The sequence below is a fragment of the Perissodus microlepis genome, chromosome 12, assembly GCF_051167445.1.
Source record: "Perissodus microlepis isolate ML-2025 ecotype Zambia chromosome 12, ASM5116744v1, whole genome shotgun sequence".
NCBI lineage: Eukaryota > Metazoa > Chordata > Actinopteri > Cichliformes > Cichlidae > Perissodus > Perissodus microlepis.
The window spans coordinates 12,230,912-12,245,102 of NC_140472.1; the positions used below are offsets into that span (position 1 = coordinate 12,230,912).

At 40.7% G+C, this 14,191-nt stretch overlaps 2 protein-coding genes across 2 annotated transcripts; both read left to right on the top strand.

Moving 5' to 3' along the window:
• Positions 1-62: 62 nt before the first annotated feature.
• On the top strand, positions 63-5,827 carry dgcr6 (DiGeorge syndrome critical region gene 6). Its single transcript, XM_084945507.1, has 6 exons — positions 63-167; positions 335-446; positions 569-729; positions 4,597-4,697; positions 4,782-4,922; positions 5,037-5,827. Exons 2-6 carry the CDS (start codon positions 343-345, stop codon positions 5,112-5,114), a joined length of 585 nt encoding a protein of 194 aa, XP_084801633.1. The 5' UTR covers positions 63-167; positions 335-342; the 3' UTR covers positions 5,115-5,827.
• Positions 5,828-6,315: 488 nt separating this feature from the next.
• Positions 6,316-13,855, top strand: slc7a4 (solute carrier family 7 member 4). Its single transcript, XM_084945506.1, has 5 exons — positions 6,316-6,476; positions 7,570-8,633; positions 8,735-9,441; positions 9,532-9,640; positions 11,827-13,855. Exons 2-5 carry the CDS (start codon positions 7,652-7,654, stop codon positions 12,042-12,044), a joined length of 2,016 nt encoding a protein of 671 aa, XP_084801632.1. The 5' UTR covers positions 6,316-6,476; positions 7,570-7,651; the 3' UTR covers positions 12,045-13,855.
• The last annotated feature ends 336 nt before the right edge of the window (positions 13,856-14,191 follow it).

Here is a 14,191-nt window from a genome sequence, read left to right on the forward strand (position 1 = left end):
GAAGCGTCTCTTTTTTTATACAAAGCGCCACCTAGCGTGCATATTTAACTATTTCATGCGCAATTATAGACAGGCATCTCGAAAGTCGCCAATAGGGGTCCTAGTTAGCTTGGTTAGAAGTCTTAACAGCTCAAAACTAGTCTGTTTCGTTTTCTCAAAGTGACTTAGTAAGTTTAGCACGCTTTTGTGCACACACGAAGCTCATTAGATACAAAATAGCCTCCTGTATATAAGTTATATTATTTACTTCTACAAAAAATGTAAATATAGAAGCGTAATTTGTCGATGTTGTTACTGTTAGCTAACTGAGTCCGTGCTGCTCTCATCTTTCCAGATGAAGAGATGGACGGTTATCCCGGTGTCACTGGGGGGGATTCTACACAACAACAAGAAAGACATTACTACCTGTTATCTGAACTGCAAACACTGGTCAAAGGCTTGCCGAGGTATCGTTACTTCCTCCACCGACTTTAGAATATTGCCGTGATATGAAGGGGCACCTTTTTAAAGCTGTGTAACTGATCTCTAGATGATTTATTTCTTGTTTTGCTTTTTCCTCCGTGGTTAGCTCCTTTCAGCAGCGCCTGTCCTACAACACGCTGAGTGACCTTGCTCTAGCCCTGATAGACGGGACGGTATATGAGATTGTGCAGGGCCTGCTGGATATACAGCATCTGACAGAGAAGAATCTCTACAATCAGAGACAGAAGCTGCACTGTGAACACCAAGGTTTGTGGACTGCTGAACAGGAAACGCACAGGACACGTCCCCTGTTCCAGCTTAGCTGGTTTTCATCTTGTCTGATGATGTTTGACAACTTTTCAACCACATTCCACAGAAAACGACTCCTGCGTAGTCCAGAGATGTTATCATAAAATACCATATACCTATAAAATACAACACTGTTGTAAAAAGGACACATAACTAATGCTGTAGCAAATTAATCTATTTATACTACAGGCCTCTATACTATGAAGCAGGATTTTGTCTTATTCTGGTTACTTAAGTGTTTTTTTGTGTTGGTTGCAAACATCTTTTCAACATTGTTATTCTATAAACATTAATGTGTCCTAAAATAGAGCACCAATTTGTACTTAGAGAGCTTATATCAAATTTATGCAGACTAAGCCTAAATTCTCTTTTTATATTTATTCTTTTCTCTTAGACCATGTCTTTTAAATATTAATTTAATGAAGAACTTAATTATAATCCATCAGAGTTGTTACATTGATAATTCTGTTAACTCACACAGTGTGCATTTTTGCCTGCTTTCTTTCTTGGCTAAAATAGACTAAACATCTTTAATATGACTGCTCTTTTCCAGCTATTTTTCAGTTTACTCCTATAATCCTATATTACTTTACAGTGCATTTCCCCATACTGCTGTGTTGCTTTCAGTCTGAATTGTGTGTTTAACCTGGTCATAGTTTTACAATTAGTCATTCTGTCGCCAGTACACTTATCAATTCCTGTGATCAGTCAGATGGCACCAACTTTCATGTTAATGCACAGAGCAAATAATGCATTAGTGAGTTGATAACAAGCTTCACGACTGATTATCTTGATTGGCTGCTCTTACCCTAACACTGGCAGAGAACAGAAAGATACCCTGGGTATGTTGAACTCACTTCATAGTACAGAAAAACTATGACAGAAGTTAAAAATGACAAAACATTTAAAACCACTATTAGTATTTGTGGGATTATTAACCTTAATTTTAGAAAATATATGTATATAAAAAATTTATATATTAAACATAAAGTCAAAGATAAAGAGGGGTTCGAACTCAGATTAGAGCCACTACTCCTTCAGATTGAAAAGAGCCAGTTAATGTGGTTCGGCCTCCTGGGTGAGGTGTTCCCGGCATGTCCTACCGGGAGGAGGCCCCATGCAGACCCAGGACATTCTGGAGTGATTATATCTCTCAGCTGGCAAGGGAACACTTTGATGTTCCTTTGGACAAGCTGTAGGAGGTGGCCGGGGAGAGGGAGGTCTGGGCTTCGCTGCTTAGGCTGTTGCCTCCTATCGATGAATGGATGGATATTTTTATACACATACCACTTGATAAATTCAAACACACTATTAATGAGGTATTCCACCAAACATTAAGCACATGCAAAACAGCGCCTCTGTAAACTCACAAACTGTGGGTTTGTGGGTTCACAAAAAACTCACTAAGCATACAAACTAGCATAAATATAGTGATGGTTTGATGAAGTCCTGTGTGGAATCTTTCACTTGCTTCACCAAAGGGCAAATGACACAAAGCCCTGTTCAAAAGCTCAAGTGCTGACATCTGCTGGTCATTCAATGTACAGCAGCCCTGCTGTGATAATACATGTGGGCTACATAACAGTCGATATATAAATGTAATGATGTATCAATGCAAAATACCTACATGAGGTCCTGTGTGTGTGTGTGTGTGTGTATGTATGTGTAGAGAGAGAGAGAATACCTCTAACTAACCATGCTCTCTGAGATTAATGTAAGATGTATGTTATTATTGGGAGATATGATATCGCCTTTTTGGTGGCTCCCTAATGTGCTTACAATCTCCTTGAAAGTTTGTGATGATCCTCAGAATCAATCCAGATCCAGTGCACGCAAAAAAAAAAAAAAAATTCCTGCGTCTTTTCAACAGCTTGAATCACATAATGAGACACTCACGTCACATCAGAGAAATGGGCCCTCGTTTATCTTTGGTCATGTGATATTCTGAAGAGTGGTACAGGCCTTGACATGTGCTTCATTTGGACACACCTCCTTAGTCGACACAGGCCTCCAGGCTTCAGTTTCAGACATACCAGCCCTACAGAAATGAGAAAAGGTTGAGAAAAATGATCCTATAAGTGTTGTATTTGTAATAGGGCTGCCACGATTAGTCGACTAGTAACGATTACGTCGACTATTAAAATCGTCGACAACTAATTTAATAGTCGACGTGTCGTTTGAAGCTTTGTAAGATCCCAAAAGACGCAGGAATAAGTAGAAGTATTTAAGAGTGTAATAACGGACTGAAACAGAAGATTGCAGCACTGCATGTACAAGGATGCCAGCTGCCGTTAAACCTCGAAGAAGAAGAAGCTGTGTCCCAGAATTTGTAGCGCGGCCCTGCTCAGTTGTCAACAATGGCGGCAGCTAGTTAGTTTTTATGTTACTCATGTTATTCTTTCTGGGTCACAAAATAAACGTTTATATATTTTCAGGCGAGAATGTAGCTGTGTAAACTTCAAATATCTGCTCAGTTTATCAAGACACCACATATTTTCAAAAGTGCTCCGACGTGGGTAACAGACGTCTCACCAGCTCGATAGCGAGCCGGGGTTCAAGGCTCACTAGAGCCTGTGAGAACACCGGACTCCCGGCAAATCGTTTTCAAACCCACTGCTGTCTTTCGCTACTCAGGTTAAACATGTAAGTCACTTAGATAACTTAAAAATGTTATTGTTTGGCTTTTTTTTTTAGTATTTTATTTATTCCTGAGTAAATCGATTTGGCTGAGATTAAAGTTATAGTTTTTACACGGCTGAATAAACGTCAAGCAGACAACTGATTATCAGAAGTGTGAGATGCGCGAGAATATACTCCGGTGTCCTGTTATATTTTAGATAGCAAGGAGCAGACGGCTGAGTTTATTAAACTCCACCGAAACAATCTGCAAATGTCATTAAAATTTAATAAACTATCATCTTGTCTTTATTTTTAGTTAGCACATACCTTAAACACTTAAAGCTGTAAGCTAATGATAGTTATATAAGAGCAGATGCATGCTGGTGCAATAAGCTGTATGTTTTACGTCCAATGGATGCATGATCTGATTAGTCGACTAATCGCAAAAATAATCGGTGACTAGTCGACTATCAAAATAATAGTTTGTGGCTGCCCTAATTTGTAAAGAACTCTTGCTACAGATGTCCAACACTGAGTGAATGACACGCACCAAACCATGGCCATAGGCGAGGCTTATGTTACTTATGAAAACACAAAGCATCTATCAGGTGAAAATATGTAGGCTAGTTCATACAAATTGGAATAATTTATTTCCATGAGGTCGACTGCACTTGTGATGCAGCTCAATTTTAGGTCTGTTTTAAGGGATCAGCAGGTCGTCATCTGAAGATAATGACGTGGATTTGGCATGAACTGTTCATGTCAACCCTTGCCTCATACGTCTTTCCTCATGTTGTACATTTTCCATTGTTATACCTCTGACCTGTCTTCCCCATGTGATGTTGTAATGTATGTATGGTCGGAAGGGTAAGATGGCGCTGGCAAAGGTCGGCAGCCTTAACCCAACAAATTTTCCACGCGTGGGACTAATAAAGGTTATCTTATCTTATGACCTATGCTGCTATTACACAATGACAAAACTGCAGACAGTGACATCAGGAACACAGAGAGGGAAATATATAAAGAGTTGTCACCTGTTCACAGGAACACCATTTAAACTGGAACGCCCACCATTCCTGTTGTCTGGTATTTGTTGATTAACATCACTAACTTTCCCTGAAATTCACCGGTGCGGCAGGTATTACAGTTGCTTCTTGGAAAAGGAAACCTTAATCTGTTGATTAACTGGTTCTCTTTTGTGTGCAGCACTCAAACAAGACCTTGCACGAAAACACAAAGATGCCCTGCAGTCATGTAAGTCTCACAACCTTGTGCTGCTCAAGGCAAACCAACAAGCCGAGCTAGAGGTAAGCACTGAAATTCTAACATCTCTGCTTACTGAATGGTATTGCTCTATGCTTTTAGTTTACAGCTTTGTGTTGTTGTATCAGGCTCTGGACGTTCGTGTGCGAGAGGAACAAAAAATGATGGATAAGAAGATCATAGCAGAAATGGATCAAAAAGTGATAGACCAGCAAAACACGCTCGAGAAAGCAGGAGTCCCTGGGTTTTACGTCACTACTAATCCTCAGGTTAGTTAGCTAATGACTAAAATGTATACTGAGCCCTCAAATACAGGTGGAGCAGTACTTTGTGACAGAGCAGAAGGCTGACACTAGCTGCTCTTCAAACTCTGTGTGTTTCAGGAGCTGACAATGCAGATGAACCTACTTGAATTGATCCTTAAGCTTCAACAGAAGGAGTCTCAATCTGGACTTCTATGAGGAGGATGATAGAGCAACCTATTTGTGCCAAACAAAACTGAGAAAAATTGGTCACAATCCAGTAACCGTGATCTGCCCCTGGGGTCGGCGAACATACAACACTCCTGTCTTCTAAGAAGTGGCAATTTCAGACGCATGCTCCGAGTGCTCTAATCATCAGTGTCATGTGGAAAAAAGCTGCTTTCGAAGTATTGAAGTGAGACGTTGCAAGACACAGTGAAGCGGTAGCAGGCTGTCACAGCTTAAATATCACAGCCTGTAAGAAATTAAGAAGGTGTTTTGTTATTAATCATTTAAACGGGTTTACCAGCCCTGACATGGGGACACGAGAGCCTCCCGAGACGCATTAATTCAACACTTGAAGTCAAAGGAGAAGTTTTGCTGATTTATGCGGACAGAGAAGTAACTCTGAGCAACAACGTATTGCTTTCTGTCAATAAAATTAGTTATTTGATGTTTCTTTATGATATTTATTTAAAATGCGTAAATAGAAACACGCTTTGAAGTGTTGTCAGTTTGACTGTTCTGTTTTTTTTTAAGCAACTTTATTTGAGCATTACTGTAATAGTTCCTACACTGTCATGTGTTTTTGTGGCTGTTCTGTTTGTTTCAATTATTTTGTATTATTGGAGAAATATATTCATGGTTATTATAACTGAATACATGAATAACTTAATCCATGAATAAATAAAAGTGCAGCCTAGCAGAATTAATGATTGCCTTAAGTTGTTTTTTTTTTTTTATTGTTATTTTTTGTTAGTTTTGTTTTTTGTCCTGAGGTCTAACATCAACTATCATCCATCATGTTATGATGCTGTATCAAGGTTTCATTTTAATGTTAACTACACACTCAGTATGCGACCATGGTAACAAACTGTATACAGGCAACAACAACAAAAAATGCCTACACAAACAAAAAATGATACACACATTTTGAGAGGAGCTCAAAAGGAAAAAAAGATACCAGAATAGGGACTATACCCCCAGTTTTTTCCTTTATTTCCAGTTCCCCCATTCAGTTCTCATGGATCAGACGCTTAATCATACAGTTTTATTTTAATTTTCAGCTTTTTCAGTTGTGTTTTACTGGCTACATACATGCACATAGTAAATTTATCTGTCATGTAACCATAGGGACCCCCACCCCCCGGGAACCCTGTGGATTGAAAAATGGGTGGAGCCCAGCGGGGAACCCCTTTCAGCTGGAGCTGCGCCTTTAAGAAGCAGTCAGTCAGTCAGGGCAGTGCATGTTAGTTTTATTCGTCTGTGCACCTTCTGCTCCATCACCAGACGATGTACGCCGGTAACTCGCCACAGCTCAGGACCAGCAGCAGCACCGATGACGCATCTTGAACAGCGACGGTAAAGCAATCGTTGACTTTTTTAAAATGGCATTGCGGTCGTTTATCATTACAAACGGAGCGTGGATCAGAAACTCACACCTATCTGTGGAAAGTGTGATGTAGCGCCGCATTTCGTCCACATCCAGGAGAGAGGCAGGGCGATGCACTGGTGTGATCCTCTCTCTGCCTGCGTTTCCATTTTGTTCTAAATTATTCATTTGGCATTTAAAAGGACGCACATTCAATCATCCGCCTGATCTTATTTCTGTTATTTGATGGTGGATAAGCACGCTTTTATACGTGTAATGTAAACGGCCGTGGTTGTAGTAGACAGCGGTCTTATTTGTAGAGGGGAATAAAGCGTTACGTAATTATAATGGAGGCATCCTGTTGTCGCCATATGCCGATCGAGGCCAGGAGTCGGATGTTGCACCGCCCAGAGCGATAGGAGAAATATCTGGAAGTACTGAAACAAAGACTAAATATATCAAAATAATCTGTAATATTTTTTTTCTTGCTCTCTTTTCCAACTCTGTTTGATGTTGTAATTTTACACATCAGTGATACCTTTTAGATGACGTGGACTGGCCCACCGTGTTAAGAGGGTAGTGCCACTCACTATAGACTCTTGGTTTAAAGGAGAAAAACATGAAAGCAAATAAAAAGGTAAAGATTTAAAGATATTACAAACATCTGGCTGGTGATCCTGGTTATCAGCTGGTATGAGATCTAAAGCTTTTTGTTTTTGTAGATTGTAGAGCATAGGGTGACAAAATGTTGTGTATAAAAATGTAAGAAACTGAAGTTTGACTTCATGTATGTAACTATTTTTTTTGTCCAGTATCTCTATGACCCTTCTGTGATTGGGAGCAGGACCTATATTCAGATATGTTATGATTTTAAGCTGTATAAATGAAGATATTGTCAAATGTAAATGCAGGACCTTAAAAATCTCTATAGATAATATTTTTCAAGGACATGGACATCATTTCTTTAAAGGTACAGCTTGAAAGAGAACTTTGCGTCCAAAGTGGCATTGCACACATAGTATGCATCAGCTGCTTTGTGAAAAATACATATTTAGTCACGAAATGCAAATTGCTTTTTTACAGGTCCTCTTCATAAGCAGGTAATGGATCCAGTGTGACTGCTGCACCACTATCCTGCCCAGCTGGCCTGCCTAACCCTTTAGCTATGGCAACCTGTCCGAGAGGCTGTGCGCCAGCGGTGCGCCTTTGTCAGAAACTGAACCGCCTCAAGACACTAGAAGATGACATGATGGCCACGTCCCTCAAACGCTGCCTCTCCACCCTGGACCTGACGCTGATGGGTGTCGGTGGAATGGTGGGCTCCGGCTTGTATGTTCTGACAGGAACGGTGGCCAAAGACACAGCCGGGCCCGCTGTCATCGTATCTTTCGTCTTCGCAGGTATAGCTTCCTTATTGGCTGCCTTTTGCTACGCTGAGTTCGGAGCGCGCATCCCCAAAACGGGATCCGCCTACATGTTTACTTACGTCTCTGTGGGGGAGTTGTGGGCCTTTCTCATTGGCTGGAATGTGATTCTGGAGAACATGATCGGTGGGGCTGCGGTGGCTCGTGCCTGGAGCGGCTATCTAGACTCAATTTTTAACCACGCCATCCAGAATTTCACAGAGACGCACATTATGCAGTGGAACGTTCCCTTCCTCGCGCATTACCCTGACCTGCTCGCGGCAGGAATTCTGGTGGTTGCCTCATTTTTCATTTCCTTTGGCGTCCAAGTGTCCTCTTACCTCAACCACATCTTCTCCACCGTTAGTATGGGGGTTATTGTTTTCATCCTGGTCTTTGGCTTTGTGCTCGCTGAGCCAGCCAATTGGAGCCAGGAGCAAGGGGGCTTTGCACCTTACGGCATGTCGGGAATACTGGCAGGTTCGGCTACATGTTTCTATGCATTTGTGGGCTTTGATGTAATTGCTTCCTCAAGTGAGGAGGCAAAGAATCCACAGAAGGCTGTCCCTATCGCCACTGCTATCTCCCTTGGATTGGCAGCAACAGCCTACATCCTGGTCTCCACAGTGCTTACGCTGATGGTACCCTGGCATACACTGGACCCCAACTCGGCTCTGGCAGATGCCTTTTTCCGCCGTGGTTATAGTTGGGCTGGAATTGTTGTGGCAGTCGGTTCCATATGTGGTGAGTTTGATTTAAATGCTTGTTGGTGCATTGTGTTTACCAGGTGTATTGATTTATCAGTGCCATATTTTGACTTGTGTCCTCTTTGTTCCACTTTCTAGCCATGAACACTGTGCTGCTCTGTAATCTCTTCTCCCTCCCTCGGATTGTGTATGCCATGGCAGAGGACGGATTGTTCTTCTCCATTTTTGCAAGAATCAATCCCATCACCAAGGTTCCTGTTAATGCTATTCTGGTGTTTGGAATCCTCATGGCCACCATGGCTCTCATCTTTGACCTGGAGGCCTTGGTTCAGTTCTTGTCCATCGGAACTCTCCTGGCTTACACCTTCGTGGCAGCGAGTGTTATCGTGCTGCGCTTCCAGCCCGAGAAAACCAGCTCCAAGGGAACGCCTTCTACATCTCCCATCCCCAACAACGAGCCTTCCCCTGCCCCCTTGGAATCTCAGACCATATCTGAGGACAGCGAGGAGCCAAAGCAGTACGAGTCCTTCTCAGACAAACTCCAGTTGGTAGAAAGGCAGAAGCAAAAAGAGAGGCGTGGCGTGGGGCAGCTGAAGGCGTGCTGGGAGCCGTACCTGGACAGGCTGCTGGGGGACTGTGAGCCGGGTGAAGTGGTGGCCTTCTGTGTGCTCACTTTGATAGTGAGCTCGGTGTCCCTCTGTGTTGTGCTAGAATTTGGAAAGAAACAGCTGCAGCTGCCATTGTGGAGCTTCACAATGCTTCTGGTGATTTTTAGCTTAGCCTACATTCTCAGCCTTGCTATTATATGGGTCCATGAGCCACAAAGAAACAACAAAACATTCCAGGTGAGCTTTTACAGACATTTTCAAGTCTATATTAAAAAGAAGGAAAAACTGCACTGCTTAGAGACTGACAGAGTGTTTATTTTTATATAGGTACCTCTGGTTCCATTGACTCCAGGTGCCAGTATCCTCTTTAATGTATTCCTCATGATGAAGCTCAGCCTTCTAACCTGGATTCGATTCACTGTGTGGATTGCCATAGGTAAGAGGACATCAGAACTTATGCAGAAAATATTGGGGCCACTAAAAGATTTCAGTATATTCCTCCAAAAATATATATTTTTGCCCAACTTAAATTTTGGGAAAATCGATTTACTTCTACACAGCCGGCTCATGCAACTATCTATCCGCACAAACACTGGCCGTCTGTGTTATCTCAGGAAGTAGTTTGAATACGCTACCATAAAACATCTGCCTTTTGTTTCACGTGAACCTACACAAGTTTTACAATAAAAGGCTGGTAATAAAAGATCTTCTGTTCTCTTAGGAAGCAGAAAAACCTTTTATTATCAGTCCTCTGCGGGTGTAGACACTGGTCAAACAGCTTTTTAATGTCCCGTCTGTCAGTGGGAATCACTTGGGAAGCGTAATTAGCTGTATTAGCTTAAGGCTTCTCTGGGCCACTAAACTGTTTAAACTTCCCTGTCACACTGTTGCAAGTTAACAAGATACACACGTGTGGGATATTACTGTTGACAGGGCTTCTGGCTAAATTCTCACTCCCTTGAGGCAGGAATGGATACTTATCTCCCATAATGTAATTATGGAGTGTTTATTTTTTAAATTTAACTCAAAAGTACTCTTTTGCTAAAGTACTATTCATAATATTAGGCTATTTAGATCATTACTGGTTCACTGATTACATCTACATCAGAGGAAAAGCAGAATGGCAGAAGTCAACTTTTCAATCTGCTCCCTTTGCTTACAGTTGGAGAAATACTTATTTGAACCCCTGTAGAATTTCTAAGTTTGATCACTTAAACAGTATCTCATTTTTATGCTTTGATTTTAATGGAGAGGGTAAAAATATCAACCAGAAATTCAGAAAAAAACATTACACAAAACTTGTAAATTGATTTGTGTGTCATTGCGTGTTATACAAAGTTATACAAAAATTCAACCCTGTGCAGTTGTTTAAAAGAAAGATTTAGCTACAGAGACTGTAACAGGCTGTAAACACAATCTTTTTGGCTGTTAATAATAGGTCTCTAAGGTATGGAAGCCCGTTTCCGCCACTAAATAAAAACAAAAAAGCTAGTATCCATAACTCAAAATTTCGAGTTACTTTTCTCAAAATTTCGAGTTAGCTCTGCCAATCAAAAATATACGTGAATGAGGTCGCTTTCTTGTTACCCGGAAGCATATGGCGCAGAGGACCGCGCACTCAAAAACGGATCCCAACAAATTGGCGCTTTCGCGAGTACGTTTGCTGATAGTAACACCATGTGATTCAGCTAATAACACAGGGTTTTCATCATTTGTGAAGCCAGGCTGAAAACACTCAGCAATCTGTGCATTCACGACTGGATGTAATACCGGTAGCTTAGCTGTAGCATTTGTAGCTGAGGGCTTCAGCTTCCGGGTAACAAGGAAATGACGTCATTCACGTAGATTACTGATTGGCAGCGCTAACTCGAAATTCCGAGTTATTTTCTCGAAATTCCGAGTTATGGATCCTTTTTTTTTTTTTTTTTTTTTTTTTTTTGTAGTGGCGGAAACGGGCTTCCATACTAAGGAGATTGGCTTACTTTACTCAAAGGAGAGCTAGCCTCAAGTGGCCATTTGAGAAACTGCAGTTCTTGACATTTCTGAACTGGCCTCATTTTTTTACACTCAGAAGTTGCAAGTGCATTAAAAACTAAGTGAAAGCTACCCCTCAAAACTAATAATAGTTGCATTAACTTTAGCTCTGTGTGGTGTTAACTGCACAAGCATTGCTAACAATCACTTATTAGCGATTGTTATCAATGCTAACCCTTCTATGTGGCCAAATGATTGTAAACCTTTATACAGCTATACAGTAAACTTTCAGATCTTTTATACAGTCACTGATGTGACGACTTTGAATGTAACAACCTGCAGGCTTTGCATTTGAGCGTACATTAGCATGCTGACTGTAGTATTTGTCTTAAAATGCCATTTTGCCATCAGCATTCCTATAAGCAAGCCTGGCCATCTAAGATGGACGATAACTACAATGTCAGTTCATTTGAAAATTGTAACGTCACTTCTAATATATTAGCAACACTTAAGTAGATTAAATAATACATTTCTCTCATACATACACCTTCATCTTCTGCATCAAACACATGGACAAAAAAAGAACCATTTTGTAGCTGTGTGCTCAAATTCTTGCTCTAGCTTTTTTCCATCTTGTCTCTCGCGCAGGTCTTTTTGTGTATTTCGGTTACGGGATCTGGCACAGCAAGGAGGGAATACGGGAGCTGCAGCCCAAAGACATGGCCGCACGCTATGTGGTGCTACCCAGCGGCAGCCTGGTAGAGACAGTGCAGTCCGTTCAGCCCGATAGTCAGCTGGACACCTCAGCGCACCACATCGACAGCCCCGCTGCCTCAGCAGCCGAGGAGTGCAACAGAAAGAGATAATGTGTGACCAGTCGTAATCATTAAAACTGCCCGGTGTGTTGTCGCCCAGTCATATGCTGTACTATAACTAGTGTACTATCTGCATCTCACTCCCTGTAGCACGTGACAGGCTATACTCGTTGCTCTGCAAATGTATGCACACCACAGTCTGGGGGATGCACTCCTTCTGTCTTATTGTGAAGCCTATTTGTATATCTTGTAATTTTCAAATGTACAGTAGAGAGCTTTATTACTGTCCTGTAAACATTAAGCATCAAAATTGTGTTACATGCCCTAAGACCAGCTCTTTTCTTGCAACCTTGCCAGTTTGTCAGATTCCACATATATGGTGCTTTCTTTGTGACAAACAGTGGAGTTTTTTGTTTTTTTTTAATTAATGTTACCACAGCAGTGGAGCTGCAAAACCAATGTCTCCTCTTTTTGCTAACAAAGTGGAATATCATTTAATTCAGTTAATGCATTGTTTCCTGTTTGTTGTAATTTGAACAAAGAAAAGCACAGAGTTCAGTTTTTTCCTTTATCAGATTGAGATTCTTCTCCCCAGAACCGGCTTTTGCTATTTGGTAATATATAGACTTCCCCAAGTATTTTTCTTTAGGACAAAGTATTTAATCCTATAATATAAGTAATACTCTATGTATTTATTTTTCGATTTTTACTAGTTATACTATTATTTTACACATTAGCTTAGCCATTCTTGTCTCTGTTATTTTTGTGTGTCACTCATACATTTTGCATGTACTTCTATTGGTCTATAATCAGTAATTAGCTGGTTGAACACTTCAGTTGTTCTGTTAAATCTCCTAAATCTCATCCCATGACCCACTTCTTTCTTTCGTGTCACTGATCTTGCACTCTGAGTCTTTTTCTCATCCACCTTTTAGTCAGCAGCCCCTTTCACTTCTCCCCCTGTCAGCATGAGATTATGTAACAAAGCACACCGATTGTTGAGACAAGCTGGGAAAATGTTGATATATTAATATCAGTGGAAACCTATCAAACGGGAGTCTTCACACACAAATACTGCAGTCACTGGTCGTTACGTTAAATTGGGATGTGCACCACTCCCCCGAGGGCCTCCATAATCCCGGCAGATTTACTGTGGTCCCTGTCGCCAGTCTGCAGCTTGACCTAGATTAGGGAAAGTCGCATATGTGAGAGCGCTCACATCAGATGGATAGCATTCCCACAGTTTACACTTGTGTCAATAATTGAATTTAAGTGAGCTTTTATTTCTCAATCACATATATTACTCTGTGTATTAAAAAAAAAAGTTTATTCTGATTTTATTCTTCTCAGCTTATGTTTGCATGTGTTACACAAGAAACCAATGGCCTTAAACATGTTGTAGTCAATGTATACTGATGTCCAAAGCGAAAACACTCAGTCTGAATGGTTCAGTTATTTATTTGTCTGATGGAGAGAAACTGTTATACTGCACACCATGCTTTGAATTATTAAACCAAAACACAAACATAGGTAAGAATGTACACTAGGAGGCATTTGGCATAGTTTTAAAAAAGGAGTCAGGTTCAAGAGAATTTTGTACAACTTTGCACAGTTTGCAATCTACTGTAATTTTGTGTCAGTGTTCTGCTTTTAATGTCAGCCCGGTAATAGATATTCATACTGTGGTGCTTTTTTAAGCTGAACGTTCTCACAGTTATAAATGGTCCAAATCTTTTCTTACTTCTGAGTAGTATTGTACTCTGTTCTCTGCACAAGTCTCAAATCTTCTTCTTATCAAGTCTGTTGTGGTGAATGTCTATGTAAAATGCAAAAGACTAAAAAATAAATGTTTTGAAGCAGCATTTACAAAAAAAAAAATACTGTGCAGAGTTTGATTTCAGGCGTTGTCTCTTAGAGAATCACATCCATGTAGTATTCACATCCTTTTGTTGTTTATAATAATCATAATAATAAATTTTATTTGTAGCCGCCTTTCTAAAACCCAAGGTCACTGTACAGAGCATACAAGATAAACAGTAAAAGGATAAACAGGTATTATACAACAATTGCAGTCAATGTTAAAAAGAGTAGGCTAGTTTCAACAGATGAGGGTTTAAACATTCAGGGTTTTGATTTTTGACTTGAATAAGAGAAGAGAGCCAGTATTCCGGAGGATATGAATTCCAAAGTTGGGAAGC